Genomic DNA, 20949 nt, shown 5'->3' with positions numbered 1-20949 from the left:
TTTTAGGTTATTGTGACACCAGAGCTCTCTGACAGAGAAGGCTAAGTGTCTCAAAAAAACTACACTTCCCAGAATTCCCTAGCATTGAGCCAGGGCAGTTAAAGCAGTCTCAAGATGGGTTATTTCTGCAATGTGTTTTGGACAATAGTAGCAGGAATGATTAGAAACCAAGAAGATTTCATCAACTTTAGTTATAATTCTTTGCCACCAGATTTCTCTTCTAAGTGGTTATCAGTTAACATAATTCTAGTGGGCACTAGAGGATTATCAAGGATGGACAAGAGGATAGATGTATGAGCATTATTAGTGAAAATTGCCTTCTGCATTCAGAAAGCCAGAGCAACTCATTTTCAGCGTACAAATGGATTAATTAGTCATCTTCAGAAGCCGCATATAAAAATCGAAAGCTCGTGGAGCGGGTGGTAGAATTATGCTTTCTTGTTACTGTTGTCTTACTGGGAAGCAGTGTCATGTTTTAGTAGTAGAGATTTTTTCATATTTAAATGTGTGAACAAAAGACAGGGTTTAATGGCTAAATGGGCACTATAAAATGTACATCAGGTTAATACTATCTCTAAGATGGAGCTAAGAAGAAAGGATAAAAAATGAAAACAGAACATTGACAGATGTTTTACTATCCAGAAATCTTTGTGACATACAGATTCATAACTGACCAAAGAAACTTATTAAAGCTTCTTCTGGATGATTTTGCATTATTGGTATATCAAAATGACTGTGGATGTAGAAGTGCACACTTGTTGCAAGGAAAATACTATGTGCCAGCACAGAATCTATATGGATGCACAGTGTTAAAGTCAGTGCATTATTTTGGGTTGGCATTCTCTAGGGCTGTTAATCTGTTTTAAAGTTTTATATCAAAACTTGCTCTCTGCTGTTGTTGTAATGGACATTTTATTTCTTCCAAAACATTTGTTACCCATTGGATCATTTTTTCAAATGATACCTTGAATATATACATTTTGGGAAGATTTGAATTGCTAACGTTTTTAGATGTGATTATGTAAGCAGATATTGATGTATTGTGGTTTTAAAAGAGGATTCACTAATGTAAACAGTTGTGCTGATGATAGAATAATTCATGGTATATGAGGCACACAGTGGAAAAACTGAATATCTATCACATGAGTGCATAGGGACAATGATAGTGTGTGAATTTAATTGAAAGAGAATTATGGACCTCTTAGGAAGTGAAGAGAAATATGATAGCTTTAATGATACTAACAGTCATGTCCACAGCTTCTCAGATGTATGCCCCATCGAGTTAAATTGAATTTTTGTCAAGATGTGTGTATAGGATCGAATTGTAAGAGCTGGTAGTGTTTGACTATAACACTGTTGGAAACTGTCACTAGCTAGGTATGCTAATTGTTAACTATGTTGTACTTTGTTTCATCTGAATTTGTACCCATAAACTACAGTTTGCCAGTAATGAGAAGACATAGTTTGTCACTGTCTTACACTTTCTGAGTTGTTTAAACCACGGCTTGATATTTTGTCCAAACCACAAATTGTGGTTTATCCCTGGCTTGTTTTCCAAATGGAACCAAATAAAAGTGCCAGAAGAAGACCAGACCAGAAATAGGTGGATTTGCTTGGTTGTCTATTATAGTATTCATAGTTAATGTATCAAAGCAACATAGCATAATACAGTTGCTGCTGCTGAATAGTGAACAATGTGACTAGTAGCATTAAAAGGGTGTCATCTGTATACTTTCCTATCTCATGCTTATATCATATTAACCTCTCAGTCCCACTACTTTCATAGTCGCATCTCATGGGAGCATGAGATAGAGCTGTCCTAGTTGCTGCTCTTGGAATCTGAAATTCTCTTTCTTACATTGGCTTGAACATTCCCCTCCTTGCTGTTCTTCCATGGGTAGTCAAAGGGTTTTGTGCTATTTTAATTGTACTGTTATAGAAATGCTTTTTATTATTTTTAAATTTATGCTTTACATTGTTTTTAATGTTGTTACTAACTGCCTTGAAGTCTGACTCATGACAATCCTGTGAGTGAGATACCTCCAAGCCCCCTGTTCTCAACTGCTCTTCTCAGTTCCTGCAGGCTCAGGGCTGTGGCCTCTTTGATTGTGTCTATCCATCTAGTAGGCAGCCTTATTTCTGCTAATGTTGACATTTCCTAGCATTGTTGTCTTTTCTAGTGAGTAATGCCATCTCATGTGGCCAAAGTACTACAGCCTCAACTTAATTATCTTGGCTTCCAGTGAGAGTTCAGGCTTGGTGTATTTTAGGACCCATTTGTTTGATTTTTTTGGTTGTCCGTGGTATCCTCAGCACCACATCTCAAATTGATTTTGTCTCTATCAGCTTGCTTCACATTGTTTATTTTAATGTTGACATCTTGTATGATTTGTGTTGTATTGTACTGTTCTGTATTTGTTTTAATTTGTAAGTTGCCTTGAATCCTAGATTTGGAAACAAGATAGTATATAAAGTTTAAACTAACCACCACTGAAACCTAAATCCAAAGGTACCTTTTCCTTAAACCTAGAAGCCAATACAGTTTTGTTTTGGTGACTCTACTCAGTACCCACTACATTTTCTATGCCTGTTTTTTGGAAGGATATTTTTTAAGCAAATCATCCTCATCTTGTTCTTTATACATCTATATTCTTCCTTATTCCAGAATTAGGACTTACAAAAATTAAAACAAATACCCCATAAAAAACTCATATTGTTAAAATATAAAAAAATATCTATAGAATTAACAATAATCTAAAACATATCTGTTTGAAAGTTAACAAACAAAAATACTACTGGTTGAGCCTCCCTTATCTGGAAATCCGAAATGCTCCAAAAACATAAAACATTTTTCAATGGTGACTGGAACAGTGACACTTTTGATTTCTGATGTTTCACAAATACACAAATTTTGTTTCAGGCACAAAATTATTAAAAGATACTGTACAAAATTACCCTTCAGACTATATGTGTAAGGTATATATGAAACAAATGGATTTCATGTTTAGATTTGGGTGCCATCTCCAAGGCTGCATCCACATTGCAGAAATAAGCCAGGTTGACACCACTTTAACTGCCAAGGCTCATTATTATGGAATTCTGTGAACTGTAGTTTTGTGAGACATTTAGCCTTCTAAGTCAGAGACCACTGATACCACAACATCCTACAATTCCCAAGTTTCCATAGCACTTAGCCATGGCAGTTAAAGTGGTGTCAACCTGGATTATTTCTGCAGTTCAGGTCCAGCCCAAGATAGCTCATGTGAATGCAAATATAAGTATTCCAAATTCTGGGAAAATCCAAATACATATGAAAACTCTTAACCTGTGAGGGGAAAGACCATGAGGAAAACAGTATAGCTTTCCTAGAAAGGAAGTTCCAGAGCCTGTAGCAAGCATCAAGGAGATCCTTTCCTGCATTCCCATCATATGTGCTTGTGATCAGGGACATAGCCAAGGGGGAGAGGTCCGTGGTGTCTGGACCTCCCCCCTTCCATTAGATATGATGAATGGTGTGCGCTGCTGCGCCCAAGCCCCATTATAATGGTGGCACTTAGTCTGGACCCCCCCCCCCCTTCCCAAAATTCTGGCTACGTCCCTGCTGTGGTGATGGTATTGAGAAATGGACCTCCCCTGGAGATCTCAAGGCATGGGCAGGTTCAAATGTGAAAATACAGCCCTTAAGATAGGTTGGACCCAGACTCCATCTGCACTGTAGCAATAATGTAGTTTGATGCCACCATAACTGTCATGGCTGAATGTTGTGGAATTCTGGGATTTGTAATTTTGTAAGATACTTTGCCTTCTCTGCCAGAAGACCAACCAGATGACTCTGATGACCCACCAAGCTACAACTCCCAGGAATGCATGGCAGTTAAGGCAGTGTCCAACTGCATTATTTCTGCAGTGTAGCTGTAGCCCCAAACAATAGTGTGTTTTACATTATAATCACTATTTTTTTATTGTTCCTGGAAACAAGACTGATCGCCAGCAGAGCTATGGTAACAAGTGCATTGTGTCCTCCCTGTATTGTACCTCAGTCAACAATTAGACTACAGCTCTTTGGGTCACCTGACATTTCTGAATACTTTTGACAGACAGACCCACAAAATGCATTGCGGCATATTTCACTATGGGATGTCACACCATGACCAGTTCAGGCCACTCCAGTGATAGGTGCTGCATGCTCTCTGTCTTCAGCTGGGCAGATGTACTCCTGGCCACTACAAAAGCCTCATCATCTAGGCTTGGGTCTGAATCTAACACAAGTATAACTCCTTCCAGGTTTCACGCATGAACTGAATAGAAACTTAGGGGCAAAATGGACGGCTCTGAAGGGGCGGTGTGACACCAATCTGACTTTCTCCTGCTCCAAATTTGGGGTGGAAAAAAGCTGCCCCTTTGCCTCCAGAGCTGGGTTTTCATTGGCTCTGGGGTGAGTGGCATCTGAACACCACATCCCCAAATCACCTGTAAGCTGGCTGGTGTGCAATTCCCAGCATGACTTCCAGGCAACTCAAGGAGGGGGGGGGGCATGGCATGTCTAAATGCCATGCCCCCAGGTCAGCTAGAAGCTGGCTTTACCAGGCCATCTGTTTTGGCCCATAGATATGCTTAGTTGAAATGTCATCCAGTCTCATGTATTGTGCCCTATCTACCTATTTCTTATCCAAGAACATAACATAAATGTTTCTACCATAGATGTGAGCAACATCCTACCTTACACTGGAGTGCAATTCCTATCTACCCACCCAGCATAGCTAATGGTGGCAACAACTGGAGGGCTACACATGAACCATTCCTGCTCTAATAGATTGCTATTACAAAATCAAATCATTCTTCTTTAGTACTGTGTTATGGATGTATATTCACTGGTAGGTACTGCTGTGTCCTGTGCCACTTGTTCAGTGGTACATTGGGTTGCAATGTATTTTTAGTTTTTAATTTTAAAAATAATTTAGACCAGTGATGGCGAACCTATGGCACGCATGCCAGAGGTGGCACTCAGAGCCCTCTCTGTGGGCACATGTGCCGTCGTCCCAGCACAGAGTTTGCCAGAGTTTGTTACTAGAAAGCCAGAGGGACATGGCACTTTGCAATAAATAAGTGGGTTCTGGGTTGCAGTTTGGGCACTTGGTCTCTAAAAGGTTCACCATCACTGATTTAGACTATCCTCCGTAGTAAATAATCACATCTCTTCTTTTATCTAGTTACCTCTGCCTGTAAAATATAGAATACTATAGAATAGTAGTTTTCAATTTTTTTTCAAATCAGATCCTTGACCCCATTCAACAACAAAACATTCTGCTTTTGTTTAGACTGCACATGATTTTACATGTCCATTTTGATTCCTCTTCTTTTTTGTGGTCTTCTGTCTTTCTTCTCACTTTTTTCTTTCACCATTTTCACAAACTACTCCTCTATTCCCCTTTGCCTTTTGTGATCTTGTAGAGGAAGAAAACAGTATGGTATAGTGGTTTGAGTACTGGAGTACGACTCTGGAGGCCAGGGTTCGATTTCTCAGTTTGGCCATGAAACCCACTGAGTGAACTTGGGCAAGTCATATGCTCTCAGCCTAAGGGGAAAGCAATAATAAACTTCCTCTGACAAATCTTTCCAAGACAACTCCATGATAGGTTTGTCTTAGGGTCGCCATAAGTTGGAAATGTCTTGAAGGCACATGCAACATCAAAAGGGGAGAAAACAGTGGTGGTGCAACTGGAACAAACCAAGCTGATGTGACCCAATCACTTTATCTAATATTTCTGACAAATATTTATAGATTTCAAAATCATAATTTGATACTGGCTAGAATCCAGGCAGGAAGACATCAAGTATCTTCACCTGCTTTTTGAAAGACGCCACTGCCCGCCTCCTTAAGACTCCTGCACCATCTATCCCCTTTCAGTCGGGTCCCCTGATTTTAAGAGGGGCTTTTGTGTGGCAGGAAGGTCATATTTCACAGGATTTTCTCTGGGATCAGCCCTGTAGAAAGAGTATTATATGTTGTTCTACTTTGATGTGTAAATGGTCTTGCAGCATACTGTAGGTACATTAAATGCCTGATGTCTAAATACAGTACTATTTTTAAAAGAATGAATTATTGGGCTAAAGATTCGTTCTCTCTCTCTCTCTCCCTCCCCCTTCCCCCTCTCCCCCCCCTCCCTTTTTTTCACACACACACTCACACACAGAGGAACCACTTGGTGCTTTTTACTAGGGCGCCCCCCCCCCAATGTGTTTTTTCTGGTTCCATGGTATGTCTGCTCTGCTTAAGAGAAAAACACTCTGTGTATTTAGAAAACATTCAGGGGTAGCTGTGTTGGCCATTTAACAAATGCAAACAAAAATCCATCAGTGATACCTTTATTGGCCAACCGAAATACAGAATATACTTGTTGGAAGCATTCGAAGCTCCATGGGCTTCTTCATCAGGCAAAATGTTACAAACCAAACAGGAGAAAGGAAAACAATTGGAGATGTTAGATGCCTGCATGTTGTTTCAGTCTTTAGTAAAGATAGTATACTGGGAAGATATATTTTGTGCAGGCAGGCTCCTCCTCCTCCTGGCCATGCAGCAGTAGGGAAATTTTCATGTCCAGGAAATTTAAAGTCCATTTGCATCTAAACAGGAACCCATCTTTTGCAATCCAGTATGTCTCCATTGCAGTGAGGTCACAGGTCTTTTTGTAGGCAGAGAACAATGGATTCCTCAAGAAGTCTCCATGTTTTTGCATCAGGGACATTTTGTTGGGGTAGAGGTAAAACATGCGAATTCCGTCCAAATTTAAGAAGAAAAACATTGTTTTACCTTGGTTGGAGGTCCCAGTCCACAGGCCACTCTTCACTCTATGTATTTATTACATTGAGTACAGATTTGGAATCATGCTGCTGCTACTCCAGCTGAGCTTGACACTTTAGGGCACACCCTGGAGAGTCACTGATAGTCTTTGGGACAACTATTGTTTTGGCTGTACAAGATCAATCATAAATGAGCTATAGATATTGATGAACATAATTATGTGGCAAATTTCACTAAGAATGAGAGAAATGGATTTCATTTGCAGCAGGTTTATATTTTCAAAGGGGGAAGCATTTTTAGCCTGTCGCAGTAGAACCAGCAAAAAGTCTTGTGGCATTTTAAAAGCAAAATGCAGTCGAACCTCACCTTATATGGGGGATCCATTCTGGACACACACACACACACACACACACACCCCTGCGTAAGATGAATTTCGCCTATGATCAAGCCCCATTATAATGAATGGGGCTCATGCATGTAGCGGTGCACTGTGCGCACACAGCGGCCACACACACTATTGAAAGTATTACAGCACGGCTTCCACATAAACCAGATGCCGCGTATGGCACGCCCGCGTATGGAGCGGCTGCGCTGTATTTATTTTATATATCCCATTTCATTTGTATGATATCTTTCTCTTAGGTTGTGACCCGAGGTGGCTCCCAGAGAGATCTTGCTGTGTCTTACAATTTCATGGGCAACATAATAAACTTGCTTGTTTTAAAACGTACTCTATGGCTCTTCATTATCTTTGCACCTTGCTATGCCAGTTTACTCATGTGTTGGAAATAGGATGACTTGTGCTGCTACATCCAAAGGTCTCTGTTGGAAGAATAGAAGGTGGTTTAGTGACGTTTTGCATTTTGATTGTATAGATAATCCAGTTAAGTTACAAGATCAGCCATTGGACCTCCTTAATCTTGATGTAAGAAGAATAAATGATTATTCCACAGTTTGTTTATTAACAACAGACTTACAGACAGGTGAAGTTTCTTGACGAATTATTGTTCTTTTCCCCTTAACTTTAACTTTATTAAAATGTTGATTTTATGTTTTTAAAATGTAAAATTCTGATTGAAGGGTGTTAAAGCAACCTTGCTCCCTAGAAAAAAAATATTTTCTCTTGCATTCAAAAAGTTTGCCACTATTTGAAGTACAAAATGTATATAGAGTGAGTTGTAGCATCTCTAGTTACTGAATCTGAAGTAGCTTATACTGCAGATAATGTTCCTAGTTACCTAGCTTGTACTGGAGATAATGTTCCTAACTACCTGTAGTTAGCCTGGCCTTTTTGAGTAGACATTACCACACTTTATGAGCCAATAATCTGACTGTAGATTGCCGAGCAAAAATAGAAATTATGGGCTGGATCCACAGCATTCTTGTACAATTGGTTCTCCATATCAGCAGACTAGCCATCTATAGATTGGAGCATCTGCAGATGACCCTGCCCCATTATGATCAGTTGCTAAGCCTAGATTTATATTTACTATGCTTTGTCAGAAGAAGATCAAGTTTGCTTTCAGATTAATGGGAATGTTTTAGTGGTGTTTTAAGTCAGGTACCATGACTATTAAGAAATAAAAGAAATGTTTTACTTCTGGAAAAAATGTTGATTTGGTGAACAGTAGTGACAACACTCTTCCTTAATGAAATAATGCACATCCAAACACTTCTAAGAGCTACTGGTTTTAAGTAGCACTTATATATGCTCTTGAAATCACTTAAAATTAATGAAGGGGTTTAAAAGAGATATCATTTCATTTTGATCTGTTCCATTTTCCATTCGTTGATCTTGGATGAGAATGCTGCCTCAGAATTCTTAGATTATCACCCAGCTTCCTTCTGAACACTGTAGAGAGCTTTGTGTATAAGAGATTAAATGTGCAAGAATGCAAAGGTGACATCAGCAGGATCAGTTTAAGAGTTCAACAGTGGTTGATCTCTTTCTCTTCTCCTTTTAGTTCTTAATTTAAATTTTGGCTACCTTGCCATTAGTAAATACTAAATACTTTGTAAGGTAAGATTAATGTTTGGGAAGATGAAAGCTTCCATCAAATTATGTAATAAAGAATTTATGACCAGGCCTTGTTTATTTATCCATCTATTCTGTAGGGCTCTACCTGTTCAATACATGGTTGCCCATGGATGGTGAATTGCAATGGGGGAAATAGTTTTCACAGAAAAGCAGTTAACTTTTTTTTCTACATATAACTGTTCAGTTTTATACTTTTGTAGAATAGTTTGTGGAAACTTTATCCCCTGATGCTCCTGATGTTTAACTGTGTATAGAATACAATAAGAATAGAAAAAACCTGTGCAGTGGCTTAGTGGTTAAGTTGCTAATTCTGATGATTGGAAGATTGGAAGGTTGGCAGTTCGAGGTCCAAGTGCTGCATGATGGGGTGAGCTGTCAATAGTTCCAGCTTCTGCCAACCTAACAGTTCAAAAGTATGCAAATGCAAGTAGATAGAAAGGTACCACTTCGGTGGGAAGGTAACAGCATTTGATGTGGTCATGCTGGCCACATGACAACCAGAGTAGTCCTTGGACAACGCTGGCTTAGTAACAGAGATGAGCACACCTCCTACAGTTGTTCATGACTAGACATTCATGTCAAGGGACTACATTTACCTTTATACATGTGTAATTGGATAGATTGAATGTGGTAAGCATGTATATAATTTGTGTCTATGACATTTGTTGCAGTTGTGAAACTAACAATGTTTGAATTTTTATTTCATTTCAGAGGTGTTATGAACACAAACAGTACAGAAATGGTTTGAAATTTTGCAAACAAATTCTTTCCAATCCCAAGTTTGCAGAACATGGAGGTGAGTATTGTCTCTAAAAATTAAGTTCTGAAATTGAATTGCTTTTATATACTTGCTCATCCTGTAGGTTCAAGAAAGGTCACATTATTTTAGCACAATTAAAATTGAATTATGAAATTGAATAAACTGTTATAATCCATTGAAAGTAGACTTCTGTGTCAGCCATTGAAATATAGCCAAAAGAAAAGGGGCTTATACTTTTCTGAGGAATTGTCAGATTCTGATTTTTGCAAAATAAAAAGGTAGAAGGAAGGGGAAGGAAAAGAGGGGAAAAGGCAGGAGGGAGGATGTTGCCTAAAGCCAAGGTGAGTAGATAGCCATATGAATGGTGGTGAGAGTTTTTGAAATGTGTGATGCTGGCTGTGTACCAGAAAGGAAATGTGATGAACTGGCCAAGAAAACCCTCATGAGGCTGAGGTGTTTACTGTTACAATGTGTGTAATGTTCCAGGAAACCATTGTCTCTGTTCAACCCACTGTTGATGGACTGGATTGTGTGGATAAAATTTCAATGCTGCTGTTTGTTTATCCAGTCTTCCTTTGTAGTTTTTTGTTTTGTTTTGTTTTGTTCAAAGATTGTTTTGAGGTCTGAGATGGAATGCCCAGGAAGATTGAAGTATTCTGCAACCAGTTTTTGTGTATTCCCATTCCTAATACCTAATTTATGTCCATTTATCCTCTGATGCAGAGACTGCCCTGTTTGCTTAATACAGAGTGATGAAGGGCATTGAATAGCTTGAGGAAACTATTCATATTTCTGCTTAGACTCTTGAATGTGTTAAGCTTTTAGTAAGATGCTGCTGAGATGTATTTATGACAAGCAGATTGTAATATCATTACTTTATGAGCACATTAGCATGAAGATCCCTAGGTCTGATAAGCCAAGATTTGAGGAAGCTATTCATGTATAACCTGTTAGTGAGGCATCAAACATAGTAAGAAATATCAGATTGACCATAGATTCCCATTTTGTCCAAACCAAGAAACTGTGGCCAGAAGCATGTTGCCATATTACTCTATATACACAACCCTTGCATTTTAGGTTTGGTGGGTGTGGAGTTGAACACCCATTGCACAGCAGGTGAGTTCAAGGCTGTGATGTCCATTGTACAGTTAGTTGAACAACTGTCAGATCCAGAAAACAGTGTACATTTACACTATATGAATAGTGTGTTAGATCTTGGCCTGTGGTTACTGGCTTTTTACAAGGTATTGCTAGAAAAGAAACAGGTCATTATGTTAACCCAAAATCAAATGTCAACTCATTTATGATAGTGCCTTGACTTGAGCTACTGTTTGCTTTTCTTTTTAGAAACCCTGGCTATGAAAGGACTAACTTTAAACTGCTTAGGTAAAAAAGAAGAGGCATATGAATTGGTGCGTAGGGGACTAAGAAATGATTTGAGGAGTCATGTCTGTATCCTTTTTGAATTGTACTTCAGATTAAATTTATCAATCAGTTTATAACTATTATATTGTCAGTGTTGTCTTTATTTTTTCTTAAGGAAAAAGCTAGGACACTTCTTATGTATTCTCTAAAGGGTGTTCAATGTAATTAAATGTTTGAGCAGTCATATTACTATTCTTTTAGAACCAACTTGATAATTTTTAAAAATCAGTAATGTGCATCTTTCTAATCTTTATCACAGCTTTGCAATTATCATTACAAGTAAATTCAGATGAGTGCCTAGTTATTTGGCTCTTTCTAGGGTCCTAAAATATAGTGTATATACTTGTTCATCTTTATGTTTTGGCTTCAGTGTGCATTGGTAATACCTTGAGGTGCCTTAAACCCATTTTATTGTAAGTATGGTGAAGCAAAATAGGGTCCGATATGTTTAGTCCTTGGATGGAAGACTGCCAATGAATACCAGGTGATGTAGGCTACATTTCAGAGGAAGAAACTAGCAAAACCACCTATAAGTATTCCGTGCCTAAGAAAACCCTATTAGGTTCATAAGTCAACAGGTGACTTGAAGGCACATAGGCATACATATGGTTTTACTTCATTTTGGTATACCAGGGGCTTCTCATTGGGGGAAAAATGTTTTCAGTAGTCTGTAATGGAATTGTTACACAGTCATATTAGTTGTTAATGGCTGCAGAACTAATGTCCTTAACTAAAGTTTCCAGGCTGGCATGTCTATGGTCTCCTCCAGAGATCAGACAAGAAGTATGATGAAGCCATCAAATGTTACAGGAATGCACTAAAATGGGATAAAGACAATCTCCAGATCTTAAGAGACCTCTCCCTACTACAAATTCAAATGAGGGATCTGGAAGGTTACAGGGTGAGTCACTTTCACCATTTTTTCCACTTTACATTAAGCATTAATAGTATTAGATAGAGATTTATTCAGTGCATGATTATTTCACAGAAATGCTGTCCTAGAAGTGATGTGTTTCAGAAGTGCTTGAATTTTCTCATTCTACTGTAGAGGTGAGGAAGATCCACCCATCCAGATGTTGAACTGCAACTCCCTAGCCAATATATCTTATAGTGAGAAATGGTGGGTGTTGCAATCCAACAGCATCTGAATGACCATACACTCCCTTCACTGTTCTAGTAGAAGTGTAAAAAAAAAACCAATTAAATGCTATTTGCAAATAATAATATGATCTCAGTGGTTCTGCACAGAGAAATGTACACTGTTTTTCTTTATCATGAAGTCCCAAATCCGTTCTGGTCTTGTGATGACTGACTAGTTCAATGTTTAATTTTTTTCTCTCCATAATCTGTTTTTTCTAATAATTATTTATTTCTTTAAGCTCTTTATGAGATTGATTCATGTCTTTTGTTTAGAGGCTGTTCTAAATGCCTTTTCCCCCTTTGAATTTTGATATAATTAATGAAATTGTGAAATATTAATATCTTGTACTAATATGAGCAAAGTGTGGTTAATAAATGTGAAAACATTATTCACCAGAATGTATACATTTCAGATACCCTCAAGGCTGTTCTTATTAGAACTACAGAACAGTGTATTAAGAATAAAATGAAAGAGAAGAACTTTTTGTTAACTTGTTGCTATTTCCTGACTATGCAATATTCATTGCTTTAATACATGGTTAATTTGAATTATAGTCTTCCAGATTACATTTTTGAATTGTCACTTGGTATAATGAAGAAATTGGAATTTTGGAATACCTGCAAACTGTTCAACCATTTGCGGCCCGGGGAGGTGGAAGATGCTATGCATTATGTGTTGTATTGTTATCAGTATTATCCCCCTCTAGGATATGTGTTACTTATTGGTTACGTATATTGCATATGTATTGGGTACAGTTGGGGAAAGGTTGGACTGTGTTTGCAGTTCTTCACTCCTCCAGACTTGCTGGACAGCCTTTTTATGGCCAAAAAAGAAAGGGTTTATTGCCTCTCAGAGCAGCAATTTGCCTTTTAAACAGGCTGCAAATGTTAGGCAGACGGTAATTACAGGTAGAAACAATATAAGTTAGTCAGATTTATTTGCTAAAAGCATGGTAATCACAAGCATACATCATAATCAAGCTGAGGTATGTTTTAATTATCTCCAGTTCATTGAATCTCATTTTATATAATAAATTTATAACTAATTCATTAGGCTAAACACAGAAGTACATTGAGAAAGGTGACTGTAGTAAGTCCAGGATCCAATTTTCTGCTTGTTGGATTCTCCAGCAGATGCAGAAACCTCTGAAATTAACAAAACATAACTGAAAGTGGCTGGACTGACATCCACTTTTTGGCTTGGAAAATTTGGTATTTTTTTTAAAAAAAAATGTCTTGATGAGATCACTGCAAGTATGCTTGTACTGTAGTTAAAGACTACAGGTGCTACCTATATTCGTAGTTGGTTCTGTTCATTTCTTCTAGGGTAGGAAAACGCTTGCTGCAGCCATCAGCTTCAGTCCTGGTAAAATTAGTTATGATTAATTCCCCTTTTCTTAATGGCACATTGCTTTTGGTAGGAGACTAATATTTTCTAACTGTCTTGGTGTCATGGTTGATGGTGTTCAGAATTTACAACAGTAAAAAATTTCTTCTTTGCTGTTTCTGTGACCCACACATATAAGTTCATTCTTTGTATACGTGGAAATCTTTGGTAGCTTCTAGAGCTGCGTTTTGGTAGTAACCCTGCCCTCTCAGCTGCATGCATATAAGTCATGTGTTTCCAGCAAAACACAGCTCTTTTTCATCCATTGTAGTGGTAAGATCATTATGAAGTTTCGCCATTTTTGATTTTCTCAGTTCACGTTTTTATTCTTTTCACCTTTGGGGGTTTATGCTCCTCAAAACTTTCTCCAAGAAGTATCAAGGGTATGGGGTCAATATCGCATTTTTGTACAGTCATGAATATTTGTCTCCCCGGCTTGCTCAAGGACCACACAATTGACTCGTGCTTATTTTGTCATATTTTTATGTGGTAAGTGAGGCAAAAGAGAGTTTCCTGTCTTAAGGCTCTTCAGTGGAAAGCAGCCCTCTAGACTGCGGCCCTTGTAGCCCAAAATAAGCTGCTTCATATGGCTTCAGTGGCTATCTGTTCTCACCTGTCTTCAGCCATGGAGCCAACTGCTGGAGCGCTTGGTTCTTCAGTGGACAAGTTGGTGCCATTGGTTCTGATGTTATACTTACATGGGCATGCCTCTAGAGAAACAACTGCTAAAGGAGAAATGTCTGTCCTCTTCGGCTTCAGTGGAACCTAAGAAGAAGAAGCAGGATAAGGACAAGCTTCCAGAAACCTCCCCTCCAAAGATACAGTTATGCCAAGTACATCCACTCAAGAGCCCCACCTAACCTCACCTCATCTGCTCTGTATCTCTTCATTGTTCCTTGAGACAGTCTTGGAGATAATTACAAGAGATTTGGATATGGCGTCCAATGAAATCATAAATTCCTGTTCAGAAGGGGAGATTCTTGATTCTTGAATCTTGATACCAATGTTCCCGCTCTTCAACCTATCATAGAGACTCGAGACGTCATTATCATTGGAACTATTTTTGTTCTTCACCTTCTTATTGGAACAGATACCCAATGTATTTGCTTCACCCTCATCATTATGGCTGGGACAATTACTTGACTTGTGGGAATTGTAAGCTGTAGAAGCCATAATTCTCTGCCTCAGTCTGTTGCTTGCTCCCATGCCTCTGAGTTGAGATGTCCAGCAGCCATGACTTCTGGACTTCAGCTCTTTCCAAGAGCTCCAGTATAATCCCCTGTGGCTGCCAGGGAACTTGCTGATTCCTATTGTCATGACTTTTAACACATCCTTCCTCATCTTGACACTAATGTAAAGTCATTTTACTTAATGCCCTGCTACACATACATCTCAGCCTCCTGGTGGAGACAATGGAGACTGCTCCACTGAGTCAGCAGGCTTGAGGAATAAGGTTGCATATCTCTAGATCTCTCTGCCTCCTCCCTTGATCTCTTGATTGGAGACCAAATTCCAATTTCCCCTTTGATCGACTTAACCACTTTTGAGGAGCAGGTCTCTAGAATGGCTAAGAACTTAGATCTTAAAATTAAGAACTCCTGGCCACCTGTCAAGGACTTGCTCTTAAGAAAATTGAGCCTTAATATATGCCTCTGACAGCTATACTTATTATTCCATTACTTTGGATGGTGGTATATTACTCACGGCAGACCAGCCTCAGTTCCTTCCGCTTGGAAGAGGATTGAAAATCTGTACTGAGTGCAAGAAAAAGATTATTTGCGCTTTTTAAGCACTCTCAGCCAAGTTCGACTATTGTTAAAGCGACACTGTTCAGATCTACCAAGAAGATCCATATTTCTCTGGCCAATAAGGAGAAGTGTAAGATGGCCATTGCCCACAGGATGTTATGTCCGCCCTTGGCTTACGCGGGGGATCTCTTCCGGACCCCCCCCCCCTGTGTAAGCCAAATACTGTGCATGCTCAAGCGCCATTCAAGTAAATGGGGCTTGTGTTTGTGGTGGCGCAGTAGCGCGTGTGCCATGGGTGCATATAGCGCACCCACATACGCCACAGGCGCACTGTATTGTACAGCAGCTCTTTCCCTCAGAATAGCAAATTACTGCTGGTGCTTCCCACCTTCAGGCAATTCCCATCTTCTGATCTCAGGTTCGCGCTTCACACCCTATGTATTATGTAGGCACTCTTGTTCTGTTTTCATTCAGGAAGTTTCCTCAGCTTTTGTGGCATGCATAAGAAAGCGAAGATGATTTTGTCTCAGCATATCCCCCACTGGGTAGTGAATGCTATCCACCTTGTCTGCTACCTTGCTGAAAAATCTCTTCTGCAGGAGGTCAAGGCTCACTCAACTCGGGCAGTGGCCACCTCCTCAGTGTACCTCTGAAGGATTCCTCTCCCAGAACTCTGCTGAGCAGCTAAGTGATCATAGCCCTCTACCTCCCTGTGTCATTACAAGCTGGATACTTGGTCCTGAGCTGATACTGCATTTGTTGTTTGCTATTCTCCCTTATGTATGACTCACAGAGATAACAAAGAAGAATAGATTGCCAACCTGTAACTCTGGCTCTTCAGGTGATTATCTTTGAGTTCACACAACCCACCCTCCTACCTTTATATGCTATCTCTTTCTCCACGTCTCCCAGTTGCGGAGTTGGAATGAGGTTTCAGCGTGAACTCATAACATGTGTGAAGGTGTAATGTGAGATTACCACCAAACACAGTTCTAGAAGCTTTCAAAGATTTCCATATGCATGCAGCCATATGACCCCCTTATGTGTGGGCTCACAGATGACTAGTTGAAGAACCACAGTTATAGAAAGACAGCCTTCTAGCAACAACATGCCATCTTTAGTTCAAGACACAGGTGTGGATAATTCATTAGACTGTTGTACAAAAATCTCTGCCAGTAGCATATTGGGAGTTTTTACATCATAAATCTTCTGATAAATATTGTTGATTTCAATAGTGAATTGAGGAGACTAGAATGTATAAATGGCATTTGCTTACTTTCATGCAGGAAACTAGATATCAGTTACTTCAGCTTCGACCTGCGCAACGAGCATCATGGATTGGCTATGCTATAGCTTATCATCTGCTGGAAGATTATGAAATGGCAGCAAAAATTTTGGAGGAATTTAGGAAGACTCAGCAGGTATTATGAGGAAATTTCAAGTTTATATTTGTATATAAATATGCATCTAATTGATTTTATGATAAGAACCAGAAATGTTAAATATAATTTTAAATATAATTATAAATTTATATTATATGAATACATACATGTATAAATGTAAATATAATGATCTAAATTCAGTTGCTAGTGCAACTAGTCTTTCCCTCCTTGCTCCGCTATGGACATCTGTTTCACCCAAAATCTGTTCCAGAGGCTTCCCACCCTTCCAGAGCAGGTTTTGAGGGTGCCTGGCATTTGGAGTGGACAGTCACTGCAGTAGGTTTCTGCTAACAAGCATGGTTATCACTGGAAGAAATCTATTGGAATTTAGAGATTTTGTGAACTGTACTTGGTGTAAAAATGCTTCTGCATACCAGAATCTTACTATGGTTGTTCCCCTCTTTTTTGAATCACCCATTCAGAAAAAAGAAAGAACACTGAGCATTCTTTTCCCCCTAAAGATGATCATTCCTGTCTTAACAAATAGTGCCATCCATGTTTCTGGTAGTTGGATACAGTGTGCCCGAGTCATATGCAGGCGCATCATACGTGGCTTCCAGCATATGCTAGAAGTCGCGCCAAATAAAGGCTTGCATGCCCTGGATGAAGTAATGGGGCATATGCCTGTTGCATGTGCACGGTGCTACCCAGCACCACCCAGCAGGCACGAGCCCCAATACTTCTAATAGGGCTCAAGCGTACGCACCTTTTCTTTTACACGGGGGGGGGGGCCCTCTGGAATGGATCCCCCTCGTAAAAGAAGGGCCCACTGTACTAGCCTTTCCAGAAGGAATTCTTCATTTGTATCTCTCTAAATATGTGGCCTTGCTATTTTTAAATAAAAACATAGCCCACATATTGACAATCAATATATTCAAGCCTAGAAGCTGGCATGGTATAGTGGCTTTGGACTATGAATCTTTAAACCAGGATTTGAATCCTGTCCTGGCCATGTAAAACCACTGGGTGACCTTGGGCAAGTCGCACACTCAGCTTCAAAGGATGGCAATGGCAAATCCCCTCAGAAGAAACCTGCCAGGAAAACCCTATTATAAGTTTGCTGTAGGGTCACCATAAATCAGAAATGACTTGAAGGCATGCCCAAACACATAAAATATATTCAAGCCTAGTTTGTCTCCTGCGGGATTAGAATTAATTAATTAATTTGTGTTTGATAAATTGTGGCTTTGAAATTAAAAGGAAAGGTCTCTAATAATTTTCTGTTTAAACAGACATCTCCTGATAAAGTTGACTATGAGTATAGTGAGCTACTTTTGTATCAAAACCAAGTCCTCCGGGAAGCAGGTCTCTATAAAGAAGCTTTGGATCATCTTGGTACCTATGAAAAGCAGATCTGTGACAAATTAGCGGTTGAAGAAACTAAAGGTAAATGAACCATCAATATGTTCTTGTGTCTCTATCATCTTATAATGAGAATGTGAAATATAGAACTACATTCTCAGTGGGTTCTAATTGTGGCGTTGGACATGTTTTTCTCCCACATGTTCTGTTCCCAATAGAAATACTTCTGAGGTAACCTGCTAAGTATTGTTGCAGCTGTTGCAGCTATAAGACAAGCACATTTTTTGGAGGCAGGCTGGTCTCAATCTCAATCTAGATTTATTATGTAACTAAAATACTTGAAATAGGAACATTTTTTCTGGATAATATTGGAGATACTTCTCTGAGTGTGTGTGTGGACAGCTGAAGAGGAAACATTCCTGATGCTTCAGTTTGAACTCTCGGAAACTGCTGTGATCCCTCTCCATGATCCACATTACTTCTCCTCATGTTCCTTGGCATGCCTTGACACCAGCAGCAAAGTTCATTACATTTCCTCTTAACTCTTAAAAGTGGATTCTCGTTTCAGTGATTCTGACCCTGGTAAACTGAACCTCTAACTTTAGCACCATTACGCAGGTTGAAATTTTAATAGCTGTTTGAATAAATTGATGTTATGGCTATGGCAGATATAGTTTATGATAATGCCTTGATGTTAACTTACCAGCACCTACTGGAATAGTTCATGATTAAAATCATCATCTAAATATAGATCACAAGCCTGGTAACTGATTTCTGACAGTTAGTTGAAACATAGTTAAAACACAGTGTAAGTTGATAGAAAGAGCTATCTGAAATTCTTTGTCACCATGCATAATTACACTTGCTTCCTTTTGGTTAAACATAATACCTCTCTAGAGTAGACTAGTGAATTGAGCAGAGCTCAAGTTAGTTGTAATAGCCGTCCCATTCATTTCTCTGAGTGGATTCCAGGTAGATGTAGTATCAGAGTTAGGCCTTTCCTAGAGCTGGATCAAAACATAAATGGATAGTGCAATATAGGTTAACTTCTACTTTTAGATAAGTAGTAGGGTTTGTAGTGTCCTGAGAATTGTACTTAAAAATATAGAACAATATTTCTAACTCTTTTTGCTATGAAGAATTCATAGAATTCTTTGGAAATGATGGCAGTATTTCCTGTTGTATGGAAGCCAGTCACATTACAATAGTGCAAAATACCTAATCTTGTCTTTATTATTAAATGCAGAATATATTCAACAGCTCTGACTTTTTTGGAAAATTTGATAGGTAGAAATTTGTATGTATAGCTGTTTTCTAAGGCATACTAATGTTCTGGTAATTGATCAAAGCATATAAATGTGAACTGCTTTCTGGAGAGTTATTAATATCCTTAAAACTGCTAAATTAGTTCCACTGCTATGAAGTGTCTTCAGATTTTAAACTTTTATAAATTCATAACCAATTTGCAAAACTGGTCACATATTACATTGTTTGTGTGTGCTCACAAGAAGGATTATACAAAGAATGTACCGTAATTAGATTTCAATTTAGTAGTAGTCTTTAAATGAGAACAAAAACACAACAACGTAGTTAAATTTAACTTTTTAAATATGATTAAATAAGTTTCATTTAAACGAGACTTCTGGGATTTTTTGCTAGTTCCTAATGGTAGGTCTTAAAATGAAACTCATCCACAATAATTTATACTTCAGGAAACATAAATACAACTTGTGAGCAATATTCTTAAGAGGCAGTGGTTCTAAAGTGGTGGGGCAGGAGGAGGAGGTGCAAAGTTGTTCAGGGCGGGGGCATGAATCTTGGAGACCTTGATCCCTCCTACTACTCAGACTTTTTAATGTGTAAAATTTACACATGCATTGAGTTAAATATTGAATTTACTTAAATAAAACTGTTCTAATTTGAACTATGTTGCTTCCTTACAAAATATTAAAATGTGAATACACATGAATGTTTGAATGACAATATGCACACTAAATAAATAAAATGTTATTCATATACTATGTTGAGTGTATAAGTGACATTTGCATATATATGTAAAGTGGGGTCCCAAAGATAAAACGTTTGCATACCACTGAGCTAAGATATAGTTGGTCCTCGGTATCTGTGGGGGGATCCATTCTGGTTCCCCCTGTAGATAACAAAATCCGTAGATGCTCAACCCCCATTATCCTCAATAGTGGTGCGGCCATGCCACCATTAGGGACAATGGCACTTTGCCACCCTGGCATCCCGAAGCCCACCTTGCCGCTCTCATCATGGCAGGCAGCAAGGGCTATCTCCTTTTCCCCCTGCCACCGCTTCCCTCCTCCTCTTCCTCCCACTGCCACCACTCTTTCCTTTTCCTTCCTCCTGCCTTTTCATTGCTGCTTCCTTTTTCTTCCTCTCCCTGCTGCCGCTTCCACCTCCTCTTCCTCCTCCTCTCTCCCCTGCCTCCTCTTCCTCCTCCTCTTCCTTCCTCCTCCTCCTCTTCACTGCCAGAGCCTCTTCCTTTCTCCTCTTCTTTCCTCCTCCTCTACACTGCCACAACCTCTACCTTTGTCTTTTTCTTCCTTCTCCTCATCTTCTTCACTGTCGTGGTCTCTTGCTTCCTCCTCTTCCCCCTCGCTACTGCCACCACTCCCTCTTTTTCCTCCCCCCCTGCCACTGCCGCTTTTTCTTCCTCCTCCTCTGCCCCCTCCCCACATGGCTTTGCTGTCTGCGAATGTTAGAATCTGTGAATGGCAAGCCTTCAGATATGGTGGGCCTACTGTATTTGTGTTTCTGGCATTAGTTCTCTTGAAAGGGGATTCCTTTGATCTCAGTGAAAGAATGATGATGAACTTTCAGCTATGTGTTGACTGAGCATAATGGGCTAAATTTCAAATCAATCAATCAATCAATCAAA

General features: G+C 39.2%; 1 protein-coding gene across 3 annotated transcripts in view; it reads left to right on the top strand.

Annotated features, from left to right (window-relative positions):
- Positions 1 to 20949, top strand: part of NAA15 (N-alpha-acetyltransferase 15, NatA auxiliary subunit) — a 51062-nt gene that overhangs the window by 7785 nt on the left and 22328 nt on the right. For 2 of the 3 annotated variants that reach the window (XM_089525777.1, XM_089525779.1), the window contains exons 2-6: positions 9552 to 9636; positions 10948 to 11052; positions 11769 to 11926; positions 16587 to 16721; positions 17975 to 18128. In XM_089525777.1, coding sequence (XP_089381903.1) covers positions 9552 to 9636; positions 10948 to 11052; positions 11769 to 11926; positions 16587 to 16721; positions 17975 to 18128 — 637 coding nt within the window. Of the gene's footprint in view, positions 1 to 7701; positions 7786 to 9551; positions 9637 to 10947; positions 11053 to 11768; positions 11927 to 16586; positions 16722 to 17974; positions 18129 to 20949 lie in introns of those variants that run through there. The other variant, XM_089525778.1, reaches the window with a different exon arrangement.

Source organism: Sceloporus occidentalis, unplaced genomic scaffold, assembly GCF_023333645.1.
Source record: "Sceloporus occidentalis isolate IW3139 unplaced genomic scaffold, rSceOcc1.0.p SCAF_5, whole genome shotgun sequence".
Lineage (NCBI taxonomy): Eukaryota > Metazoa > Chordata > Lepidosauria > Squamata > Phrynosomatidae > Sceloporus > Sceloporus occidentalis.
This window is presented reverse-complemented; position numbering and strand designations above follow the sequence as displayed.